The 24982-nt window shown below is 41.4% G+C and overlaps 1 protein-coding gene across 2 annotated transcripts in view; it reads right to left on the minus strand.

Moving 5' to 3' along the window:
- Window positions 1–4309: 4309 nt before the first annotated feature.
- Window positions 4310–24982, minus strand: part of SLCO5A1 (solute carrier organic anion transporter family member 5A1) — a 73728-nt gene continuing 53055 nt past the window's right edge. For both annotated transcript variants that reach the window (XM_048077052.2, XM_066993071.1), the window contains 4 exons: window positions 14848–15007; window positions 10336–10577; window positions 7412–7476; window positions 4310–5351 (listed from right to left, as the gene is read on the minus strand). In XM_048077052.2, coding sequence (XP_047933009.2) covers window positions 4906–5351; window positions 7412–7476; window positions 10336–10577; window positions 14848–15007 — 913 coding nt within the window. In that variant the 3' untranslated portion in view covers window positions 4310–4905. The remainder of the gene's footprint in view (window positions 5352–7411; window positions 7477–10335; window positions 10578–14847; window positions 15008–24982) is intronic.

The raw sequence follows: 24982 nt of genomic DNA on the forward strand, positions 1-24982 counted from the left end.
TTAGTCTGTATCCACACAGAATACCTAGATTTACAGCCAAAATTCATAAAACACGTGAATGGTGTGTTTTGTCATCCAGATCTAGAACATATCTTTGAGCAAGTCCACAAAATATTTTGAAAGCTGAAGTGACCCTTATCTGAGATGATCTGACACAAGCCATCTCTGGCTGGATTAGGTGACATTAGGTGACAAGTTGACTTGTACCTCTTGCTCTGGAGCTAGCTAACTCTACTGCCTGGTGTAGACATGCTCACGATGCCCTCTGCTTCTGTGTGCAGAACATTAATTTCCCTCACTGTGTGATCACTCCTCCTCCCCCTCCTTTTTCTAGTTAGAATTCTAGTAAAAAGTTTTACAGCTTTGTATCACTAAATGTTGCTACTTAGAACTGTCTTATGTTTGCAAATGAAAGCTTCCTTCATTGCCAGATACATAAGCAGACACATATGAATGCCATGGGGAAGTACTTGAGTGCTACTTTGTGCTATTCTGGTGAAAATGATCACTGAATCCATGGGGAAAAAAAAAAAAAAAAAAGACATCTCAGCATGGAAATTACTCCTTGGGTAAAGGAACCCCTTTCTGAATGCACATGGGATTCACTCCAACACCTATATACATGCATTATTTTTAAGTGCATCACTTAACTATATAAACTTACAATGTATTTAAGTGTTCTGCTGGATCAGAGCCATAATGAATAAATAGTTATGCTATAAATTTATGAGCTATATTTAAAAAAAAAAAAAAAAAGCAAGCATATATTTTTGAAAACACTACACTCAAGTGTTTGTAATTAATTTAGGAGCTTTCAAACTTATATTTCTAATATCTAGGAGGAGATTTGTGCCCCTAGTTCACTTACAGAACAGCAAGTTCTGAAGAACAGCATGTTATTACACGTATTTTCAAAGATACAATGGCCGGACAAAGAACCGAAAGCTTCCAATTAAATATAAATTGCCCCATAACATTCAACTCATTTCTGGTAGCTGTTTACACTGTACTGAAAGGATAGTTCCAAAACACCAGTTCCAAATTATACCATATTATATCCAGTATGCTCATGAGGAAAAGAGGACCAAAAATGCAGGGCTTTGACTAGTATTGGAAATACGGGCATTCACTCTCCAGTTATTCCAGCCAAGACCACAACAACTGAAGCTCTACAAACTACTCTCCTAACGGTACTGTGCTCATATGCGCCCAAGGCTATGGCTATTCCCTTTCTAACATCTTCCCCTTTTTGAGGAAACACGTATGAACAGGAGGCTAAGCCAGGATGGGAGGATAATCTCTTCAGTCACTTTTTCATGTATCGTTCATGTATTCCTCTAAACCAGGAATAACTGGTGCAGAGGAAATTAGGCAGTCCTGATAGCATGAAGCCTCCCTGGGGACTCGTAGTTAACCTCCGTTTGTCATTGCTCCATCTTATCCCTGGCTGGTTAACTGCAGGTAGCAGACTTTGCCTACCAACAGCAGCGTGTGGCTGAACAGGACCCCTGCCTTACCTTTTCTTGTGCTTGCTGCTAACCAAACTTAAAGCATTTGCGGGTAGAGAGGAGGAGGGCAGAACTTACAACAAATTAAACCAAAATGACTTTGGAACTTTACATTTCGTGGTCAGGCGGTTTCATGACAACTCTGCTTCCTTCAGCAATGATAGCCTCAGAAAATAGTGTTTGCTCAGCAGGTCTCAGTCCATATTTCAGTCAGTGTTGACAATACTGGAATTGACTTCTCTAGTGAGTTACTGTTTTTACCCTGCATGCCTTTATTGGCTTATTTTAGACCGTTACAGCTTACTCATAATAAAGTCTCCTTCAGGAACAAATCAAAAATTGGCCAGAGGCTGGGTTTGGTTTCTTTCAGAGGATGCTGATTTAATTAAATGATCTTGTAGAAGTATATTGTCACAGTTATCTATATCAAAAATACTAAAGAAAGTTGATGTTACTTTTGTTAAGCATATAATTTTGAAAGGAAAATTAAAAGGCTACAGAAGTTATGTAAACATAGGTTTTTCAATATTTCCAAAGGGAGCATCTTTCCCTCTACATTCCAATTTCTCAGACCTTTTTTTAAAAAAATGAATGTTTTTAGAAGTTGAGGTGTCAGGACTTCCTAAAAAACAGAAGTTCTCAGTTCTGACAAGCTCTGAATTCCTTTGAAATCAGCTCAGAAGCTGCAGCAGTTGCAGATGTGTCACTTACATAACCCTCATTCTCTGTCATCAGTGTTAGCTCCTGACAATCCTACAAGCCTAATCTGCTCTCACTTGTTATTTGTATGGAAAAGATGTGCACACAAGGCATGAAATAGAGTAAATCGGGAGAGATGATTCATCTCCAGCCCCTTTATGATTCCCTAAATGCTCTGTTTCTGAGGTATTTGAAGATTGTCTCTCTTCACCTCATCCCATACTGATTAAAATGGGCAAGTGATTAAAATGGATGAGTGATGGGCTGCAATTACATTTTGTCCTACTATTTTGCCTCAAATTTTGCCATGGCATGAATACCTTAGTGCAAGAAGCATTAAAGACTGTAAGAGAAGGAGACATTTTTAACATCTATTCTGATACCCTGTGCGGGAAAAAAAAATTTAAAAAATGTACCCTGTACCTTTGAGCCAAGGAAATTTACTCCTCGGGATGAGAAGTATAGAAGCTAATGTCTCAGGTGGCACAAGATGGCTAGGGATATATCGTGCCCAGTGGCTGCAAAAGAAAAAAAAAATCTTGACCCTAAAAAACTATTAGTATGTACAGAATAGATTTAAATGATATTCCTCTATGCTGTATTTTGGGGTAGAAGCATCTGAGTTTGCAGCCACAGAGAGTGGAAGTCATTACAAGTCACATAAATGGACTGAGACATTGTGAAATAAGCAGCCAGCATTTCAAGCAGGGAAACCAGCCCTGTGGTTAAGCCCATATGCTGGTAAAGAAGAGACAGGAGATGATGGAAGGCAACCAGCAAAGGAGAAGGAGAGGGAAATCTACTCTTCCCAGGTACCGAAAAGAGTATTGCCTTTAATTTCAAGGGAAACAGGACTTGGTTCCATATAAAATTCAATCAACTTACATGTTGTAAATTAAAAATTAAACCAGGAAGAAAATCTTTCTTACATTCCCAAAGTTCTGCTCTCTGTTTATTTTCATGCAGGCTCCCCACATGACAAAACCCAAACCTGCCCATCACTGAGTCCTCTTAAAAGAGTGCTTTTAATTTCCTAAACTTCTAAGACTTTCCCTGTAGGGTAAAATACAGGTTTGACTTCCTGGTGTCCACCTGAAATCATTCTCTGCCCTTTGAGACATCATTAGTACATCAAAAGAAGGGCACTACAAAGCCTCCAGAGTAAGATATGAAATGCTAAGTACATTTGATGAGAAAGTCTCAGCATCTCCAGGGGAGAAAACACACCACAGTAATTTGGAATAAGCAAAGGCCACTTCACATCCCGTGGGTCTGTGCTTACAGACAATTTCTATTCTTAGCTCTTCTCTGGAAGTGTGGAGGAGAGCCATGCTTTGCCTTCATGGAAAGCTTTAAATGAAGCTGAGGCAAGTTGTCCTCATGTGGGACAAACCATACAACTACCACTTCCAGGGCTGTGCCACCAGCCTGCCCCAATGCCAGGCAGCAGGAGAGGCAGAAGTGGGGCAGAAATGCTGCTGGTGGGGAGCACAGCACCGCAGAGGTGCCAGCAGTCGAGAGGAAAGCCTCATGCCAGGCACGGTGGCAGCCCAAGTGCTCTCAGCCCCCTTGAAGAGTTTCTCTGCTGCGTCCTGCAGCAAGTGGCGCTGCCTTGGCCCCGGTCCCTGCTGTGAGGGGCCCACCAGGTCCCACACAGCCAGACAGACATGAAACAGGGCCATTAGCTCTCCCTGGAGGTTTCTTCACCAAGGCTGAACTAGACTGGCATGCACTTCTGAAGTGCTGCCAAGAACTTCCTATCAAGCTATAACTGGTTATTTTCTTCTTCGGGAAAAGTATGGATTCGGTGCTAATAACGGCCACTCAAATAACTGCCAATATCATTGCAGAAGTATGCACGCCTGGTCTGGTATGTGCATATGATTCCTACATCTCAGTGTTATTACAAATTAATACTGAAGGTGGTTTTTTTTTCTCCAAGCATTATACTTTCCTAGCCTGTGTACTTTGTGAAGAATGACTGCGTCCTTTCAAATGAAAATTAACATACGTTTTGACAGGATAAAGATATTATGTCTCAATATTTGCAAACATTACCTGATGCATAACTTTTGTATGGCTTAACATGTTATTAACAGTACTTTAAACCTTATGTTCTTTTTTATTTTAATGCTTATGTCTGAAAATAGCCCCTTTCAAATTGAGTCGCAATGATGTCTTTAAAAGCAAACTTTAAACTTAATTTGCTGCACATACAATTATCCAAGTAAGTTGCATAGTTTAAATAAGTTTAGTTGTGCTTTGTAGCAGAACTCACAGTAATTACTCATCTCTTAAAAATACAATTTGCAGATGTGAAGCTGATGATACATTTAAGCATTTTTGTGACATCTAGACATCAACAATATGAGTTTTTGTCACTCTTTCACTGACTTTTGTTGTTCATAATACCTCACCCTTACATTGATATTAGATCAGAGCATGGACATTTAATGGACACATCTGAAATAATTACAAACACAATTTTTAAAACTCCATTGTCAGGAAGGGAGAAATAAGAACTTGGGTTGGTTTGAGGTATCCAGCCCTCAGGAACATACTATGGTTGTTTGCATTAAGCTTTGTTGGTTTTATCATGTGTTACATTTAGATTAAAAATAGAAGGCACAGGTGTTTTACAAGGCGCCGTAATTAAGTCAACCAACAAAACTAAACATTACATTACCAAGCCAGGGGTCTATATCTCAGCAGTGACTTCTTCCAATGCATTTTCATTTGAGGAATTTATTGCTTCTGAAAAAGGGCCAGGGTATGTCTGTGCTACGCAGTTCATTCCTTGTGCCACACCAATGTCTCCTCGAGAATTGAAGGTAGGGCAGGATCTAGTCCGTGCATAGTTTTGTTGGAGTCCAGCTTGGCCAACCATCTCACTCACAGTGTTCACCGGCGAAGCCCTCCACCTCTGTCTCTGCAGTTGCTCTTCTTTACACTTAATGGAGTACCAGGCCAGAAAAATAAAAAAGAATCCCACAAATTTGAGAGCAGCGGCCAGTCCAAAGTAGACAAAACGAAATGAGGTGACATCGTATTCCCAGCAAGATCCTTGTACGCCACAGTCCTGTTGCCAAAGCATGCATGTGGTATCAATAACAGCCCCAAAATAAATTGGAGTGGGAATGTAAGCTGAAATAAAAATAGCGACAGAATTAATATGTGTTAGCGTACAGCGGAAGACCTCTTAAGAAACTATATATCTAAGCCAAACAGGCGTAGGTCAAGACGTTTTGAGATTTTGACCCTGCTATTCTTACCACCACCACTACCTATCCCACACATGAAATACTTCTCACATGTGACAGTGTAAGCAAAGAAGACAAGGCAGCAACACCTTACTATAGTTACTGCTCCAGTCTGCGGTCCCCAGACAGCTTCTTCATGAACTACGTGTCCCGCAAAAGAGACTCCAGTATTGCTCTCAGGAAATAAAATCAGCAGAGGAACAAAACAAGGTTATCTCCAGAGTGTTACTTGTTGAACACCCATTATCCATGAGTTAGGAAGGAGTGGGGGTTGCTGCTTTAGATTAAGGAGAGAAACTCCCCAAAATTGCAAAAAGTTTATCTTCCTGAAGAAAGATGGAAGTGAAAAGACCACGAAAATTTCAAATTTTCTTTTGAAGAGATTTTCCTCAGAAACAGAAGTAAACTTCTAAAGCTGCTACAACTGCAGCCAGACCCTTATATACCCTACTTTCCCTGAAAATATGACACCTTTAAGATGAGTCAGAAAGGGCCTGCCTCAGAGACAACCGCTGCCTTACTGACCAGATGCAGCTAGATGGGGTTCCCCTCTTGTTGTCTCTTAGAATAGTCATTGCTTGTTCTATACATGTTTGGCTGTAGCTGAACACCTGGACTACCTGTTAGGCAGGATTGTAGAAGTTCAAGACCTCGAAAGAAATCACTTCATGTAAAACACTTTTAACTTGCTTTCTTTTTGCTTTGAAAAATTTTGAATCATAGAATATCCGAGTTGGAAGGGACCCACAAGGATCATGGAGTCCAACTCCTGGGTCCCCTAAAGGACCACCCAAAAAAAAATCAGACCATGTGTCTGAAAGCGTTGTCCAAATGCTTCTCAAACTCCATCAGGCTCGGTGCTGTGACCACTGCCCTGGGGAGCCCGTCCCAGTGCCCGACCACCCTCTGGGTGCAGAACCTTTCCCTAACCCCCAGCCTGACCCTCCCCTGTCCCAGCTCCATGCCGTTCCCTCGGGTCCTGTCGCTGTCCCCAGAGAGCAGAGCTCAGCGCCTGCCCCTCCGCTCCCCTCGTGAGGGAGCTGCAGGCCGCCATGAGGCCTCCCCTCAGCCTGCTCTGCTCTGGGCTGAACAAACCAAGGGACCTCAGCCGCTCCTCATACATCTTCCCCTCTAGATTCTTTACCATCCTAGCTGTCCTCCTTTGGACACTCTCTAACAGTTTTATATCTTTCTTATACTGTGGTGCCCAAAACTGCACACAGTATTTGAAATCAGACATTAGGTAACGTTTGATTCTTATTTTGAAAAAGCAAAGACCTACTCCTATTTCTGAAAGCAACAACAGTGTGTTTCTAAAACAATAACAAACAAAAAAAAAAAACATTTCAAGTGATATATAGTAACTGTATTAATACATTGAGTAGATTCACATGGTGACAAGTGGTATTTCGTTTTCTTTTCCAAGTAACCCTTGTTTTTGTCCTTGAATATGTAATATTATGTGTGGGAGAGGAGAAATTCTGAATACATTCTCCTTCTACAAACACTATTTAAAAGACTGATATTGGTTTTGTTGTGTTATCTAACCAGATCAAGAAGTTACCAATAAATGTTTGTCAGAAGAAATCATTAACTTGTCAAAAACTGAATCATTTCATGGGGAACGACTATTTTGACAAATCTCTTCTTTTCTTCTGGAATGATTCTTAAATACAAATTGAAACTGTAAAAAGAAATCTCTTTCTGGGACAAAAATGTTGTTCTGGGAAGTCAGTAATAATAAATATATAGATATATATGAAATACATACTCAACTACAACATTTTCAGGAGCTATTAATTTTAGGTTCCTAATACAATTAGTCAGGCAATTAATGGTGTATTTATGGAATTTTCGTTCTTTTATGGTATATTTAAGCCAAATATGGCAAGCCTTTTGGGAACATTGTGGTTTATCTGGAAGCTTAGTAACTGCAAGACTTACCAAGAGTACGTAATAAAACAAACTGCATTCCTAGTGCAAAGGGCCGTTCCCCATCTTCCACAGACCTAGCAGGCAAAAAGAAAACTCCCTTGAAGAAACAGTCGATAACAGATAACCATTGTGGTATGTTCTGCCTTCATCTCCCGGCTTTTTTTTGCTGAGCTATAATAAATCCTCATCTAAATTTCTTCTGTTTAGCTTCTAATATTGTTAATTTTTATTGCTAGAAAAAAAAAAAAACTAACGTCTCCTATCCCTGTTCAATCAAAATCTCAATTCTGTTTTAGAATTTTTCTTTACCTATGTAAGGCCTGAAGAATCTGATCCAAAACTATTAAGGAAATTGGAAAATCCATCTAAAATGTTTGTGACTTCTCATAACAGTTTCCTATTATTTCATCTAACTTCTTGTTTTGTTTGCCCTTTTATTCTTCACACGAATTATAATTAGTGGATAGTTAGGCTGCTGAAAGCTGGACTCAGCTTCTGAATTTAACAGATTTCTGTTTCCATAAGCACTTTGGAGATACATTAGGGGAAATATCAGTAGAAACATCCAAACAGACTGTCTAAACACCGTTCTTTTTCAACACAAGCAATATGAGATTTCTTCCAATAGTTTCAAAGGAAAATGTCAAGATTTCAAAGGACTAAATATAAAGTAGTGATATTCCACAGTGCCATAGCAAACAATTTTAGAAAATAATGAATTTTCTTCTGATTTAAAAACTATTTTCAAATCTTAATCTAGAGGTCTGAAATTAAGATAGGCAGCTTGTAGTGACATTGTAATATAGGATAAAAAACAGGCAGAAAGATTACAGTCAAAGAGGTGCAGCTGAAAGGTCAAGCTTTTCAAGTCAAGCACTTAGAAAATGAGAAATCAGAGAACTAACTTGGGCCACAAATCTTGGATGGACACACTGTGCACAGTATGTGCTTTGAGACAGTTAGCATCACTGTTCCATTGTGGAGGCCATTCTATTTTTTGCTGAACATTACAAAATTTTGCTGAAGATTTCCTTTATGCACTGTGAGGCTCTCCACAGTACTTGTGTTCATGGTTGTAGTTTACTTTCCATAATTGCAGTACAATGACAATGTTTTATTACTGTTCCCATTGTGCAGGTGGAAAAGTTGGAGACAGAAGGGATAAGGTCAGAAGTATTCAAATGATAACAGTGCTGTGCACAGAGCAATTGATGTGCCAGCTCTTGAATGTTTGACATTACAATCCCATCAGTGATCCTTTACCAATTTTGTGGATATTTTGTAAATCAAACTGGAAGACAAACTCTGCTGTGACACAATACACTTTTTTTGCTGTGACACAATACACTTTTTTTGTGTGTCAGCAACAGGCTCCTGCATACACAAACTTTAGCCACTTGGGCTGCAAAAATGACAGCAAGAAAGCATTTATCCTCGCTGAGGATAGGACACAGACACTTGCCAGCAGTTTTCAGAGCCAGGTTGATGGCTGAGCCTAAGGAGAGAACAGCCAGGTTCTCATCTGTCTCATGTTTTTTCTAAGGCTCCATGAGCTACTAAAAAGATTTGTGATTATTATTTTTAATAGGGAGCTAACTGTGAGCCGCATCAGAATGTCAATTGTCTTAAAATATCAGGGTGAAGATATAAAGATAACACTACAAGAAGAAAATTCCATGTGGTAGGGAGGAGCATTCTCACAGAAAGAAAAGGCCCTAGGCTGGTTTAATAAAGCTGAATTTTGAGAAAGATCATATATAAAAACAGGCCAAAAGGCAACTCTATGTAAGCAGTTAATGCAGCTCAAGAGAAGATTTATAGAGCAAAACGGCTTGTGCTGGAGACCTGATGTCTACACTACGTGCATTTCAGGCTTTGTAGGCTTTCTGCTTCAAACAAGCTCTAAAATGGTCCCAGAGAGTGAATGCCCATTTGCAGCTGGATCGTTTTGAGTGTGCTTCTGAAGAGCATCTTCCAGCTCATCTCCATTCAGAATGAACTCACTTCATAAACTCTAAGAGCTCTCCAACTTTATAGTCCAAACCAAATCAATACCTTCAAACCATTCTCTTTGGCCTCCTGCTACCAGTAGAACTGATACCTACGAGTGTGCTTTTTAAGTCCTATTGAACAACTGAGTTACCTTTTTTCCCTCTAATTCTTCCTGCTGTTCTTTAACAATGGCATTATACAAATACAAATTTGTTTTAGTAATTGTCCATATGCTGTTTCTTCAGCTCAACTTTCTTTAAAAATGACTGAAGTTCATGCACAGAGGTTGCATTTTAAATGGGCAAAGATGTTATAGGGAATGGTAATGTTTATCAGACCAGCTGCCAGAGCTGGGAAGAGCCAAATCAAAAGCCTGAACATTTTTCTTTGAATGGACAAATAAATGACACTACCTTTCCTTACAAAGACCACGTTGTTCTCTACCCTTATATGACCACGGTGACAACACTACTACAGTACAGCACTTAAAGTTCAAAATTATTAGGAAGAAAAAAGGGAAGATTCAAAAACAGGCATGTGGCAGAAATTAACAATTCAAAGAAACAGAAAAGGACCAGTTTAAAACTTCCTCTCATTTGAACTATGAATGATTCAAATATTACCTTTTTTCAATTGCATTTTAAAATCCAAACCATTGTTCTAAGAAGGCTGAAAATTTCTTTAAGAGTTGTATTTTTCTTATGTTATGTTTTTATTTGTTCTCTCTTTATATTGTCTGGAAATCCCTGGACATTTGTTTCCTAAAGTGCATTATCATGTTACATATTCTAAATGCAAGCAAGTTTCACCCTATCCATTTCATCCCTATTCTCTTCTCTTTTTAAGGATACATAAGCTTGAAGGAGTTAGGCTGCATTGCTCCAGCCTCTCTGACAGACACTGGTGAGAGCAGGCACAGCAAAAATACACTGAGCTCTTACCTGAGTGTCACTATGATTGCTGATGGCTGGGCACACGCTGTTATAAGGGTCACTATGAAAAGAAATATCAGGAATGGGATGAGCGTGTTGCAGGTTCGATCGCACTTCCCAGAAACAGCATAGCCATTTTCGTTCAGGTAGGTTTTGACGATAACCAGTCTGAGCTGACTGCGCTGGCCCACTGTCGGTGGGGTGATAACCTGGCGGCTTTGGACACAGGCACATTCTGTGTAATTTCTTACCTGGGAAAGGGAAACAAAGAACATTTCCACCTGAAAAACTTGTAGAAGACAAACATTACACAGGAACGCGGTATGTCCCATGCAGTCTTCTCATCTTCTCCATCTTCTGCCTCTAGCATTACTACTCCAGGTACAACCAAGGCCGCCACTCCAAGGGTTTTCAAAGGCAGCCCAAACTTCCCATGATAGGACTGCCATTGCTTATGACTCCCACCATTTAGGCTGACAGTTATATTAACAAAAAAAAAAATCTGGGACATTTTTGGAAAATTTTGCCAAAAACATTCAATCATTTCTGACAGGGAGACTGGAAGAAAAGAATGTTTCTATTTTTTTTACGAAAACTGTGAGGAAACACTTTTTAAGCAGTACTGACAATGCCATATTCTGGAATTTGGCAGGCTGTCAGCCTTCATCTTCAAGAGGTGTCTTCTGCTATCTCAGTGGAAACCTACCAGACTCCGCTAAAGAACAAAAAGCTGCACTGCACACTTGGAGCCCAGAAACTTTCAGCTGGATGTAGATATGGATGGGATGTAGACAGGAGCGAAAACAGAGAACAAGGGACTTAAACAGTGACACTGGAGGAAATGAGGGATTCCTGACTGGGCAAAGAGGCTGAAATTAGTATGAAAAGATTGTGTAGCAAACTGGCATTTCGCAGGCAAAGGGGACTGTGATCTGAGCAAGGTGAGGAAAAGCTATGTCAGAAATAGCCTCCCATCATATTTATTCTACTACTGTTTTCTAATGGCAAAGGGGTGTGCAGTAGATGAGAATATTCCAGTGTTAGAGAAGAAACAGATCAGGGCCAGTGTGAAGTTAGAGGAAGGAACTTTTGGCTTTTATGTTCACGTTCATAAAATGTAGGACCACACGTGCACAAAAGCTACATTACAAGACCATCTTAATATTGCAAATTTAAGCACTCAGACATCAGGAAATATCCAAATTAGGATTGCCTGTCAACTTTAATTTATGCCTATGTATGCAGTTGTGTTATAACATTGCTGTACATTCATTTTCCATGGGATTTAGCTGAATTTCTTAATGAGTATTTATCCAGTAGTTTACCTCCAATTTTCAAAATGTGGCTTCAAGTATTTTTTCCTCACACTAATCGTGTTCCACTACAAAGACAGAATGGCTCATATTTCATATGGATTTTTCTATCACGCTCATCATTACAGCTTAACATTTTCAAAAAGGTGTAATTTATCTTCAAAACAGTTATGAGGCACTGAAGTTGTTATCCCTATTTTGCAGATCAAAAGTTTTGGAAATGTGGGTGGCAAATTTGAGACAACCGTGATCCCTTTTTTTACAGAATATTTTTCATTATATTCACAGCTTTTTCTGCCTAAACAGAACTCTTTCTGCCTTCAGTTACAGATTTAGGCACTCACTGCTTCTGCAAATGACACTTATGTTTATTGCTCATGTCCATTATCCAGAATATGAAGAATACTAAATTAATGGGCAATTGGGAGAAGTTTGGTTTAAATGACCAGCCCAGTAGTGCTTAGGAATAGAAGCAATGACAGAATTCAGTTTCCCAAGGCAGCACTCCATTGTCTAATATCACAAGTATTTGCTTTCTTCCTACAGTCCTCACCTTAATCTTCTTATTGCTTCAAAATAGGCACCCTACAGAAAATCTTGCTTCATCAGCAGAGGAAACAAGTCTGTGCACTAAATGAGACAGAGGTCTTATGCAACTCTGTAGTGGGTTTATGTGGTAAGGTTTTGGTAGCAGGGGGCCATAGGGGCGGCTTCTGTGAGAAGAATCTAGAAGCTGCCCCATGTTTGGTAAGGGCCCCACTGCTGACCAGAGCTGAGCCAATAAGTCATGTTGTTTTGTGCCTCTGTGAGAGCAGATTTAAGACAGGGGAAAAAAAAAAAAAAAGCTGTGCCACACAGCAGCTGGGAGAGTGAGAGGAGTGAGGAACAGCCTTGCAGGCACCAAGGTCAGTGAAGAAGGAGGGGGAGAGGTGCTCCAGGCGCCGGAGCAGAAGTCCCCTGTGTCCTGTGGTGAGGACCATGGTGAAGCAGGCTGTCCCCCTGCAGCCCATGGAGTACCACGGTGGAGCAGGTTCCACGCTGCAGCCCGTGGAGGAGACCACGGTGGAGCAGGTGGACCTGCACTGATGGAGGCTGCGGCCTGTGGAAGACCCCTGCCAGAGCAGGCCCCAGGCCGGAGCTGCAGCCCGTGGAGAGGAGCCCACGCAGGAGCAGGTGACCTGGCAGGAGCTGCTGCCCGTGGGGGACCCAGGTTGGAGCAGTTTGCTCCTGAGGGATGGACCCCGTGGTACGGAGCCGTGTGGGAGCAGTTCTGGAAGAGCTGCTGCCTGTGGGCAGCCCACGCCGGATCAGTTCACCAAGGACTGCGTCCCGCGGGGGGGACCCCACAGCACAGGGGACGAGAGTGACCGAGAAGGAGCGGCGGAGAAGAAGCGCTATAGACTGACCATAACCCCCATTCCCCCGTTCCCCTGTGCTGCTTAGGGGGAGGAGGTAGAAGAGGGTGGATGGGGGGGAAGGTGCTTTTGGTTTCTTTCCTTTGTTTCTCACCTCTCTAGCTTGTTAGTAATAGGTAATAAATCTTACTATCTCCCTACGCTGAGTCTGTTTTGCCAGTCAGGATAATTACTGTGCAATCTCCTCGTCCTTATCTCAACCCTTGAGCCCTTTTCATCGTATTTTCTCCCCGTTCCTCTTTGAGGAGGGGGAGTGAGAGAGCGGTTGTGGTGGAGCTTGGCTGCCCACTCAAGTAAAACCACCACAAACTGAAATGCTAGAGTACAGGAATGTGTACATTACCAGTTCTGAACTGCACCTAGGCATCCTTTCTCCTGCTTTCAATTTATAAGTGGTTTATTTTGAAAATACTATATGCTATAAGCTTAAATCCAAATGTTATACACTATCAGCATTTTATGTGTTATAGAGTGACTCAAACTTACATTTGTTGCTTCTAAAAGTACCCTACATAAAGCATTATTTAATCAAGAAGTATATTTTCCTATTCATTCTATTCACCTTTAGCTACCGAGTTAAAACTTCAGGCCATGAAGGATCTTTTTTTTAAACCACAGTAGGAAATAGCGTGCTTCAAAATTTGTACTGAAAAGTGAATACTACCAAAGTACCTCCTACTAAATGAATTATTAGTGCCAGTTTGATATCAGGCGAGATGTAGCAAAGATCAAACCTGTGTCTCAATGCAGTAAAGCACAAATAAGATTTATATAGACACTGAAAGTTAACCACAGGTTAACATTAAAGGTTCACATTGCAGGCTTTTAAAGCAATTTTCTACTAAAAAACAGATAGATACTTGAAAAAAATATATAAAGGAAACTAGTCTGTTCCAAGCTGAATCTATGTAGGAACCTTCATTTATGGAATGAATATCCATTCAAACTGAATGGATCCAGTCAAACATGATAAAGGGCAGTGCTGGAACCACCATCCTCCAGTTCACACGCTGGCTCACAACTGCAAATCAGGAGACTGATACATTATAAATAAGCTTTCTGGTAAGTACAATTACGTCCTCAGAAAATCAATGTTTACCTTACTTCCTGTCTTTCTTAATGATTTTTTAAGACAGTTCTGTAACAGAAGAATTTAAGAGTTTGCATTTGTATGAAATGAGCATAACCATACTGCTCTGTTGCTTGTAAGGTCAGATTGTATCTTTCAATGTTATCTTGTGCCCACTTCAGGAAACTGCCAAATTTCCATGCTGTGATTTCACCAGCAGGATGCCTTTCCCCAGTCCAGAAGACAGGAAGACCGGGCTGTAACAGGCAATGTATTTCTAAGAAAGAAAGTGGATTATTAACATATTTTAATTTCTGGTTACTTGAATTTAAGTATAATCACTTAGCCTGGAAGAGGTCTCAAGAAGGACATGAGAATGGCAAAGTTATTTTACAAGAGCAGAATAAATAGGCAGTCTTTATTTATGACAAGATTGGCACAAACACCAGTGGCTTTAAACAGGCCATAATTAAATTTAAACGGGAGTTTAAAACATTTCCAACTACCTGAAGAGTTGAGTTCTTCCTTCCATTCAAAGAGGGAACAACAACAACAAAAATACCAACTGCTTTTAGAAGTAACATCAAGGAACTTGTGAAAAGACTGTATGCTTCGAGAGGGGGGATGTTTGCTCTAGAAACAGAGCGGTCTTTGATCTGCTCCAGCCCTGAGGGGCTACTCGCTATTTGCAGGTTGTATGTGGATGGGTGGGTGAAGGACTTACCCCTGTGCTATGGTTTCCACCATTGATGCAGCCAGCTAGGCAAGGATTAAAATATGTTATTCCATCTGATCCACAGACAGGCTCGTACTCATGAATCTTACATCCGCAGTTCACGTTACAGCTCCCAGTCAGATTCCTGTGGGCCATGGCAAGAGTGGGACTGAAGAAAGGAAAAAGAGCATGATAGTAGGGCAAGAACCAGCATCCTGCTGTTCAGAGGGAGAAAGTATCCTAGCCATTGACTCTGGAACTAGCACTTGATCATTAATGAAAGGCTGCATTAACTCTGGGTCATGTACGTGATTTAAACAATATAGAAGAATGCCCCAGGCATCTCTGCCATCAACTGAAAACACAATACAAAAATAATCCCAAAGTATAAAACTTTTATGTTTTTGCCTGGGTAAGAGTTGTATCTTTTTCCTGATTTTTCTTTTAGAGTTAAGATGCCACTACTTTGTGTGCCCACCATAATCTGCAGCAATTTGCTGTTGATTACTAATGAAGGCCCCATATGCGAGATATAAGCATTATATGAACTAAGAGGAATCTCCTCCCGCATACTAACAACTGTTCAGAAAATTTAATGTTTGCATTACTGATACATGTATCAATAATATAAAACACAGAAATCACTCTAAATCTGGAGGGGTACTGTGTTTTACTAAATGTCTGTAAAAGAACCACTACTCCACCTCCTTGGATTTTTTCCCAATATCTTGCCAAGACCAACTTTCTAAGTCCTCCCGTGAAGGGTTTGGTTGTATGCTCAGAACCACTAAGTTCTCGTGTGCAGCTCATGGCTGGAATGGAGATTTATCCCGTGGCTCTGCTTTACCAGTTGTACCACTGTGGCTCAATCCAGACATGGCAAAGGCCTCAGTAATGGTAGATTCCATATCTGTAAGATCATAGACTCTTCATCAGAACGAGATGGAAAAAAAAACTCACTGATTAAATTCTTCTCTTTGCTTCTTGTAGAAAGAAATCAGCTCTGCTTACAACTGACTACAGGCTGTCACCGCCAGAAGTTTTGACTCAGGTTGATGAAGATGGACAGTAACCAACTCACCCAGCTGCTGCCTTGCCTACCACATCACTTCAGTCCTGCCTAAATCAACTCTCAGGTCATTTGTAAAGCACCAGCTCTAGGCATAAGCACTGAAAGAGTCACCCAGTTACACCCTGCCCCAAAACAAAGACCAGGATATACTCCTGGATATAGTGAGGGCTTGGAGTACAAAGCAAAGGAGGAAAAGCATTAGCAGACACAGAGTCAACCTCACTGAAAGAAAATACTAAAACCACCTACATAACTGTATATACAAATTCCGGTCATAGACTAATGAAGTTAAAATAAAAGTTAAAGAAAGATAAAATGGATGCTAGTTTGTTTCCTCCCATGTTGAAAACAGACTGGCACAACTGGGCCCAGCGTAACTAGAGCTGATATCAGAGGGAGTAAGGTGTCCAGTCTGTATTATCTAGAACCTCCTTATTAATGAGGAAATAGGTGATGATCAAACTGTACGTTTCTGTCAAATAATAGTTTTGAAAAGCCATTTACTTTTAGTAAGTAAATTTACTTACTAAAAGTTTTACTCCTGCATAATACCAGAGGGTATTGTGTTGGAAGGTATCTCAAGGTACAGACACAAATTATTGCCTTTCATCCGTACTATTACTGAACATAGCTAGCTCAAGTACCAAAAGGAAAATAACTAATCTGCTCAGATATATATGCAGACACACCATGAAATGCAAGTTATTTTCTGCTGTCATTATGCAGCCAAAATATAACAGGCATGAACTTTTAAATAGACTGTATTATATTTATACCTATTTTTACTACACTTACCATGCTCTCCGTCTTGTTTCAGGATGCTAAATTAATTTAAGAAGTGGAAAAGCAAGCATCTGCAGGGTGGTTTATTGCTGATTCAATTTTCTGCGTCTCATTTGGAATTTCATCTGGTTTCAAAATACTGCCAGCAACACGAAGGCATTAAGGCAGTGGAAAAGTTACCTGAATGATCTTATTCATACCAATCTACTTTCAAATGACAGCCTTGGCTGAGGCTGGGGAGCCTACCTTTTATTTCCTAAATACATTTCTGTTTAACGAAATCAAGGTTCCAGAATTCTGCACCCATACTCCCTCTTCACTGCACAAGGCTATTCCAAACAAATGAGAACTGAAAAGCAGCTGATACTGGTTTTCACTTGAAGCTTTCCTTGTTATTGAGGAAAACCATGATTTTATTATGCTTTCAGAAACTGCAAACTGTAGTTTCCTGTGATGCTTAAACAGCACTTTTTTCTGGTGTTTACTGTTTAGCGCGCATCTTACCTTCTATCTCAGCTGTCCTCTAGGCCTGTAAATGCTATTTGGGGCCTCAAAGTACCCAAATGTTATGCACTGTGATATTTGCAAAACCTAAGCCCTTCTGAAGACAGAGGGCCAGTTTCAAACCACTTACTTTAGGGACTGTAGTTTGTATTATCTAAACCTGGAAGTTTTTAGTCCATCCAGGTACCAAAGGCAGAAAGGCAGGTTCTCTAAAGAATGAGGACAGCTGACACTTCTGAAGATCTCCAAAAATTCAGAACATGGAAATGAGGCAACGTAGCTGGCTCCCTGGCTGCTCTGCAAGGGAAGGTGAACTGGGAGTGAGACTGGTGGCAAGAGCAGATCAGAATTGGGTCCAGAGTCAGAGACGAGGCAGACTCAGCCCAGTGATCACACAGCAAACCCAAAAAATTCGGGGCAGGCCCTCACTTCCAGCTTTCTTCACAATAGCTCTTCTCAGTGATGGAGCTGAACCTGGACTCAGCCAGCTGAACTCCGTAATTCAGGTGTCCAAACTCCCACACACAAGTGGGGGAAAGCGCCCCATGCCCTGATATTTTATGGGAATATGGGTGCTCACTGACAACAGCTCAGTGAGTTCCTACACACAGAGCAAAAAGCTGCCCCTTTGTGCTGATAGCATTCTCCAGTTACACTGTACTTCATGGACTTGTAACAGATAATACTCCTCTGACGTAGAGGAGGAAGCTTCCTCTTCTTCATCGACTCTGTCATTAACGGAGGTGGGAACACTGGGGTTCGAGGGCCTCCCCAACTTGAAGGGGTTCACACTTACTGATATTATTTTTATCAGCAAGCTCCAAAATGGAGTCTCTTCCCATCCCTCCTGCTGAAACTGAACCTGATCTTAATCCTGTTCATGTCTCCTCATCAGTGACTCTTTACTGCCATCTCTATAAGCAAAACCTAGAGCAGGGACCAAGATCCAAAGTCACTTCTTCCAAAGGAAATCTCCTTTCAGCAGGTTTTAAAATCAGATTCTTTGCTGGCTTACTCTTTCTTCTTCTTCTGTATCTCTATCCGTTCATCTTTTTTTTTTTTTCTTCTCCCTCTTCCCCTGTATCCATTGCTGTAAAATAGCTTCAATCCCACAAAATGGAGGGCAGCCCTGTGTCGGAAGACTGAACTATGCAATAATTATGGTGCTCTTGTGGACATCAGGAGTTCAGGGTCAGATTTCCTCGAACTAAATTGTTGGTTAGAGGCTACCAAGCAGAAGGTGAGCAACTCACCTCCTTTTGCAGCAATGAATTTTCTGACTTCCTAGCAAAAACAGTCTATCAGGCAGTCCCTATCTTCTCCACAATACCTGTTCAACACAGTGGCCAATGCTTATCAAATTGGTATCATTAGGAAAAACACATCCATCCCTTCTGGATTTAGAATTATTTCAAATGCGTCCATCCCATCTTTGAATCGCAGCAACTTAAACATTGGCACCTCCTTGCCTCAGATCATAAAATGTATAAGAACCTGTGCTTGAGCACTTGGAGAACTCTGGCCAAGATACAAACCATGGCTTATTTTACTGCAGTAGTCCTCAAGAAAACATAAATGTACAAATCTCTGAGATTTAAGAGTTTTTGTGTAAGAGCCAGCACTTTCATCGGCATGGTTCTGGGACTCTTCAAATCCAGAGCTCTTGGTATCTGAACAGTGAAGAAAGCTGGTGCTTTGGGAATGCAGTTCTGGATATTTTTCAGTCATGGGTTTTATCCCAGAAATGGTACCAGAACCCTTCGCTGTGCTATTAGCTTATTTTGAAAGGTTACTCTGAATACTCCGTGTGCCATGTTTCCCCAGTGTTTAGAGCTGCAGGATGCCACAGCTCACAGCTACAGTCACCCTGGCCTTGATCCACAGTTTCTGGATCCTCTCTCAGGATGCTGGCTCTGCTTAGCTCCATAACACAGGGCTGTCACTCCTTCCTCTTCCTGGCTGATATATTTAAACTGGCTGACCTTTTCTTCAAAACTGGAAGCTAAGAGTGTCTTCCATTACATCATTTATCTAGTAGTCTACTAAGAAGATAGGAAAACCCAATTTCCAATGAATATGGAAGTAATCCCTACAAGGTTGAACATGATGAAGAGAGGCTGCAGGACTGAGACTTGAAGGCTTTTCCCAGGGGCTAGAATATATATATATGAAAATCCCCAACCCCAGGAGATGCATGTAACCTTCATCTTCTTACATCTGCGTGGTGAATGGAGCCACAGGCACCACCCTACATCTTCCCGTGGTTAGTGTGCAGCCCAGTCCTGAAGACGTGAATTTCTGAGAACAAATGACAGTTTGGCTCCTTGAGAATCCACAAAAACAGATAGATTGTAGGTGTGAGCTAGGTACTGAGATCCATTAGGGCATGGGTATTTGCATGTGCACCATAAACAAAAATCTTGCCCTGGGAATTACGTTGGTATGCACAGCATCTCCACAGCCGGCACTGCGGCGTGATATTGAATTAACTGTGCTGCCTTGTTTGCCCTGCTCTCAGTACTGCTCAGTGGTGCCACAGAGAGGCCACTGCCATTCCGAGCTTGCTCAAGTGGCTGCTCTAAACAGATCAGCAGGCATCTCGGGAATGTTGGCACCCCCTCCGCCAGGCAGGAGCTGAAGAGGAATGTGGACTGTTTTCATGGCTGCATCCCCGAGATGCTGTGCGCACGCTCAGACTGGCACCGTTTTGGAGCCCTGTGAGGGCTGCTGTTTGCTCACCTTCACATCTGCAACACTCAAGCAGAACTGCTGTAAAGGTAAACAGCAAGCATCAGACGTATTGTTTCCCAGCAACCCCATGGATGATAAGGGATGTTCTGCTCCCACCTTCTACACCCGAATAGCTCAGAGACTTGGCTGAGGAGCCACTCTACACACAACGCCTGTCATCCATGTCATCTGTCACCTCACCTCCCATTATTAGTGACACTAAGCATTATAACTGCTGCTCAGTGGCTTCCACTTGACTCATTTTTAATGTATTTATACACCACTATTTGCTTTTGCTGAATATGCTTGTCCTTCCAGCTGTGCACTTTTGCAGCTGATCAAATGTTACTAAGTAGCTCTCAAATATTTATTGACTTGTCTACTGATCACACAAATCAGGTTCACAAATTTAGCTCTTGGAGCTACTTTGCACTTTATGGTCTAGTTGGATGCTAACCAAAGCCTTTTCTTTCTTGTACCATAAACAAACAAGGTACAGTTTTAGAAACAAGTTGCAGCCTGAGCAGGAAATTAAATATCCAGGACTGATATTGGTTCTGTCGCCTTCTCAGCTATCAGCTGAAACCTGTCTCATTATATAATGTTGGATTTCAGAAGGCGATATGCAGTAACATGCCGTAGACCGCCATGCAGACTTTTCCAGTAATCTCTCAACAGAACCTTCTCTCTGATGGAAAACACCCAAATCACCAAAACATTTCTCGGGAACATACTGATTTCAGCAACGATGTGACAGACATTTTTCACAGAAACAAGAGAGGCAGCATTTTTGGAGTTTCACAAGCTCCTTGGCAGCTTGCTGAGCTGGATGTCCCAGATGATAAATATCTGGGAAAAGCAGGGGTTCCCAGCCTGCCCAGGGGCCCTCGTGAGGATGCCCTGGCTTCCAGCAGGGCTCCGTCACCCTGCACATGCACAGAATGGGGGCATCTCAGGCTGCTGGGAAAGGCACAGCTCGGGTTCCCCTCTCCAGCCTTTCCCATCCTGTGAAATGCATTCTTCTGGCCTCTTACCCCTCCTTCACATCAAAGCCTTCTCAGCAGTAGATGGGTTTGGGGCAGCTTTCTGGTACCTTACGTAGCCAACTTGAGCTGCACTGCTGAATATTACCATGACACGCAGGATAGGAAATCAGCTGAAGAATGAAAGTGACTGAAATCAGCCATGAAAATAGTTAGAAGTATGAAACTGGAAACTGAACTGTGACCACTGAAAATTTACTCTTAGAGACATTTTTGTTTTGCTTGGAAGAAGCCTTACATTCGCAGATATGCAAAGCAAATATGCTCAAATGAATAACAAGCTACAAATGAATGCAAGCTGTGTATCTCCAGCTTTCATCACTTCTTGTACCTCAACAAATCGCTGTATGGTTTATTATGGGTATTTGCTTTTTTGTTGTTGTTTACAGCAAATGCCATGCACACAAAGAGATTTTTTTTATCTTCTCTAGAACATGTAATAGACAAAATTACCCATTAGCTCTGTTTCCAAAAGCTCATTATCAGGCCTTTTTAAGAGGTTCATGTTTTCATCTGTATTACTTTCAGTCTTCGGCCATTGCTCATTCCTCTTTTAATGATGGGAAACTAGTGAAGGACTACAGATGCCAAGGACATGAAATCACATATGTATGTAACCCCATTTCATCATGTATGATCTACTATATAGCACATTTATAACACATTTCTGTGAATGCTTCTCACAGTAGTAGATCATTTTTTTCTTGAAGGTGTATATTTTTCTAGTACTAAGCCAAACCAAAGAACTGTAATCCTGTTTTCTAACACTGGAAAGCTGCCTACTTTCCCCAGAAGAAAACAGCAGTAAACCCTGAGTTACTGCACTGCACAGCACAGAGTTACCTGCACTGGTCAGAAAAAGCAGGATTTATACACTGGAGCTAGTTAAGTCCTGCTCATGAGGTGGGCTACTGGAAAAGCAGCTTAGTTTCAATGCACCTACTGTTGTAGACACACAGGATGTGTGAAAAACAGCTGCCCTGCTTGTTTCAGCAGAATGGATGCTATCAACTTGCAGTGAGGCTTCATGAGCTGCCAGAGACATCTGTCATGGGGAGAGGCACCTGTGCACACACAGAAACAGAGACCAGCCCCAAATGACAGCATTTCCTGAACTATTCTTTCAATCGTACGCAATGATTCTGCTCATTTCATTAAGAAGCTTTAACTGCAGGTTTGCTAAACATGCATACTGGGACAAAACCCAGAATCCCATCTGGCAAATTGTATTTGTTCCCTTCTCAGGGAGACTGTTCTGTGTCTCCGTGACACAATGCTGGTAAAGATAATAAAGACCTTTCCTAGATGTGACTGATGATAAAAGGGACTCTAGTTCTTAACACTTTGTCTAAACTCGGTTATCCTCTCCAACTATTGTTCTGTGGAAAACTTGTGGTTTAGGAATAAAGTAAGAAAAGGGAAAGCATAAGGCAGGATATATTGCCTGGAGTCTTTAGATCTGTGACCTGTTATTTCAGGTATCCAGGCTTGGACTGAAACCTCACTGTGCAGTCTATGCACAGATACTAAAAAAGAGGTGGACCCTTTTCCACGAGGCTGTAATCTAAATTACATGAGGTTAAACAAAACAATGCCTGACTATATTTTGATAACATCTAAACACAGAATTGGTTCGCACATGTTTTTATTAATATCTATTTAGATTGCTGTAGTAACCTACACTACCGAACACCAAGGAAACACAAAGAAAAGAAAACCCATCACCTCACCACACAATTTCTCTAATGTTAATATTGGACTGTATGATAAAAAATGTTATCTTAACTTGATGGTAATATTTTTGGTTTGGTGTTGAACCTTTAAGACCCAGGACATTCCGGATCTGCAGCCTCCTCGTTGGCAAGCAGCTGGAATCACAGCAATGATGCAATTTTGGTGTAGCTGTCAAACAAGGGACCCTCTCACTGTGCTAGCTAGATTCCTTCTTTGTTGTTATTGTTCTGATCCAATTAGTCACTGCTTCCAAATTATGAGATCTGATTGGACTGAAAGAGATACAAGGGTAATAGAAACCTATACTGGCAGCACAAGAGGAAGAAATTTTTTGTTGTTAAGTGCCTCAGTAACTCAATTACATGTTTTAACCAAACTTTAATTACACCAAAACAACAGAAAGCAATCAGAAAGGGCCTGTTTTGATTCATTACATGCCAGAAATATGAGAGAGGGAATTAACTAATCCAGGAATCTGTCATTATGAGTAAGCTTCCTGGGAGTCTGTTTTAGTTACCTGATATCACAAAACATAGAAAAGACAGGTCTACAAACCACCAAAGTAGCTATTCTCTGCTATTTCCCCTTTATTCAACAGTGGTGAGGCCACACCTGGGGTGCTGTGTCCAGGTCTGGGCTCCACTGTACAGGAGAGACGTGGAGCTTCTGGAGAGAGTCCAGTGAAGGGCCGCTAAGGTGATGAAGGGCCTGGAGCACTTCTCCTGTGAGGAGAGGCTGACAGCTGGGACTGCTCAGCCTGCAGGAGAGGAGGCTCAGGGGGGTCTCATCAATTTGTAAAAATATCTGAAGGGTGGATGCAAAGAGAACAGCGCCAGACTCTTTTTCAAGGTGCCCAGTGACAGGGCAAGAAGCAATGGGCACAAACTGGAGCACAGGAGGTTCCCTCTGGACATCAGGAAGCACTTCTTCACTGTGCAGCTGACAGAGCAGTGGCACAGGTTGCTCAGAGAGGCTGTGGAGCCTCCTCCTTAGAGGCCACCTAGTCCTTGGCAACCTGCTCTAGGTGGTTCTGCATGAGCAAGGGGTAGGACCAAGTGACCTCTGGAAGTCCTTTCAACCTCAATCATTCTGTGATTATGTGATTCTTTTTGGATTCTCTCCAATTAATTTTTAAGAAATGCCAACATAGATTTTAATAATGCTGGGAGCCTTAGAAAGGCCTGCTTTATCTGGACTACGTATCATTGCACTGGTCTGCAAAATATAATCCCCCAGATTTCACAGCACGTCCCTCTGAAGGGCTAGGTGTTGTTGGCAGGCTGAGCTGTGGGATAGGAAGACCTGAAGAAAGTTCTCAGTTGGATGTCAGAAACACATTTTCTGCTCTTTCATTAAATAGCTTCCTAAAAAGAGTGGCAACACACTAAAGACAGACTACTGTCAGTCACATATTTCTTGTTCCTGCTTTCCTCACTGAAGTGCTAAAACGTTCAATTTCCTCACGAAGAGTTTTTAAAGCTTCAGATGAGGTAGAGGATATGAGATACACAGCACCAAATGACTTCCATCTAAAGCTCTCAGTACTCTGCAGGATGCCAGCCTGAAACACCAACTTACTGCTGACGTTTAGCAATTGCAGATTAAGAAATCTGCTATAACTACTGAGGTTGAAATTGAAATTTATTGCACTGTGATATCACTTGCACTTTTTCAATAAGTTGCTCATTGGGGCATCTTTTGAGCATTTGGCTCACATCAGAGTCTCAGTGGCTGCACAACAAGTGAACTTGTTGAAAGCACTGCATGCTGTTTTTCTTCAATTTTGCTCTTTAATGCACTTTTATGCTCCTATATTAAGGTACAAATCTTAACTTTCTTCTGCCTACACTGTCGCCCAGTGTAGGGGCTGCAAGAAGACAATTTGCTGATTCAGGGCTTCCTATCTGGGTGCTAGTTATGATGCAAGAGAAGGGATGCCAAACAGCAGTTTGACATAAAGCTCTCTATACTGTGTTCAATATCAAACATGCCTTTAGAGGCAAGGCTGGGGAACTGAAAAACAGGCTCTGAAATGCTGAAATGTATAATATAGGGGTGTCCTTGACCTTCTTGATAACAGAGATGCTGATAAGGCACCAACAACGGAAAAACTGCTTGTGCCCAACATAAAACAGCAGAGAATCCTTGCATGTAGAAATGTATTCTAATCTCTGTGTGCCTACAGGTCCCATCCATTTCCCTTCAGCTGGTACAGTCAAAAAAATACTTAGTTATGAAGCATACTGAATCATAATGTATCATTGCCTACATTGCTCAG

The sequence above is a fragment of the Anser cygnoides genome, chromosome 2, assembly GCF_040182565.1.
Source record: "Anser cygnoides isolate HZ-2024a breed goose chromosome 2, Taihu_goose_T2T_genome, whole genome shotgun sequence".
NCBI classification, from domain to species: domain Eukaryota; kingdom Metazoa; phylum Chordata; class Aves; order Anseriformes; family Anatidae; genus Anser; species Anser cygnoides.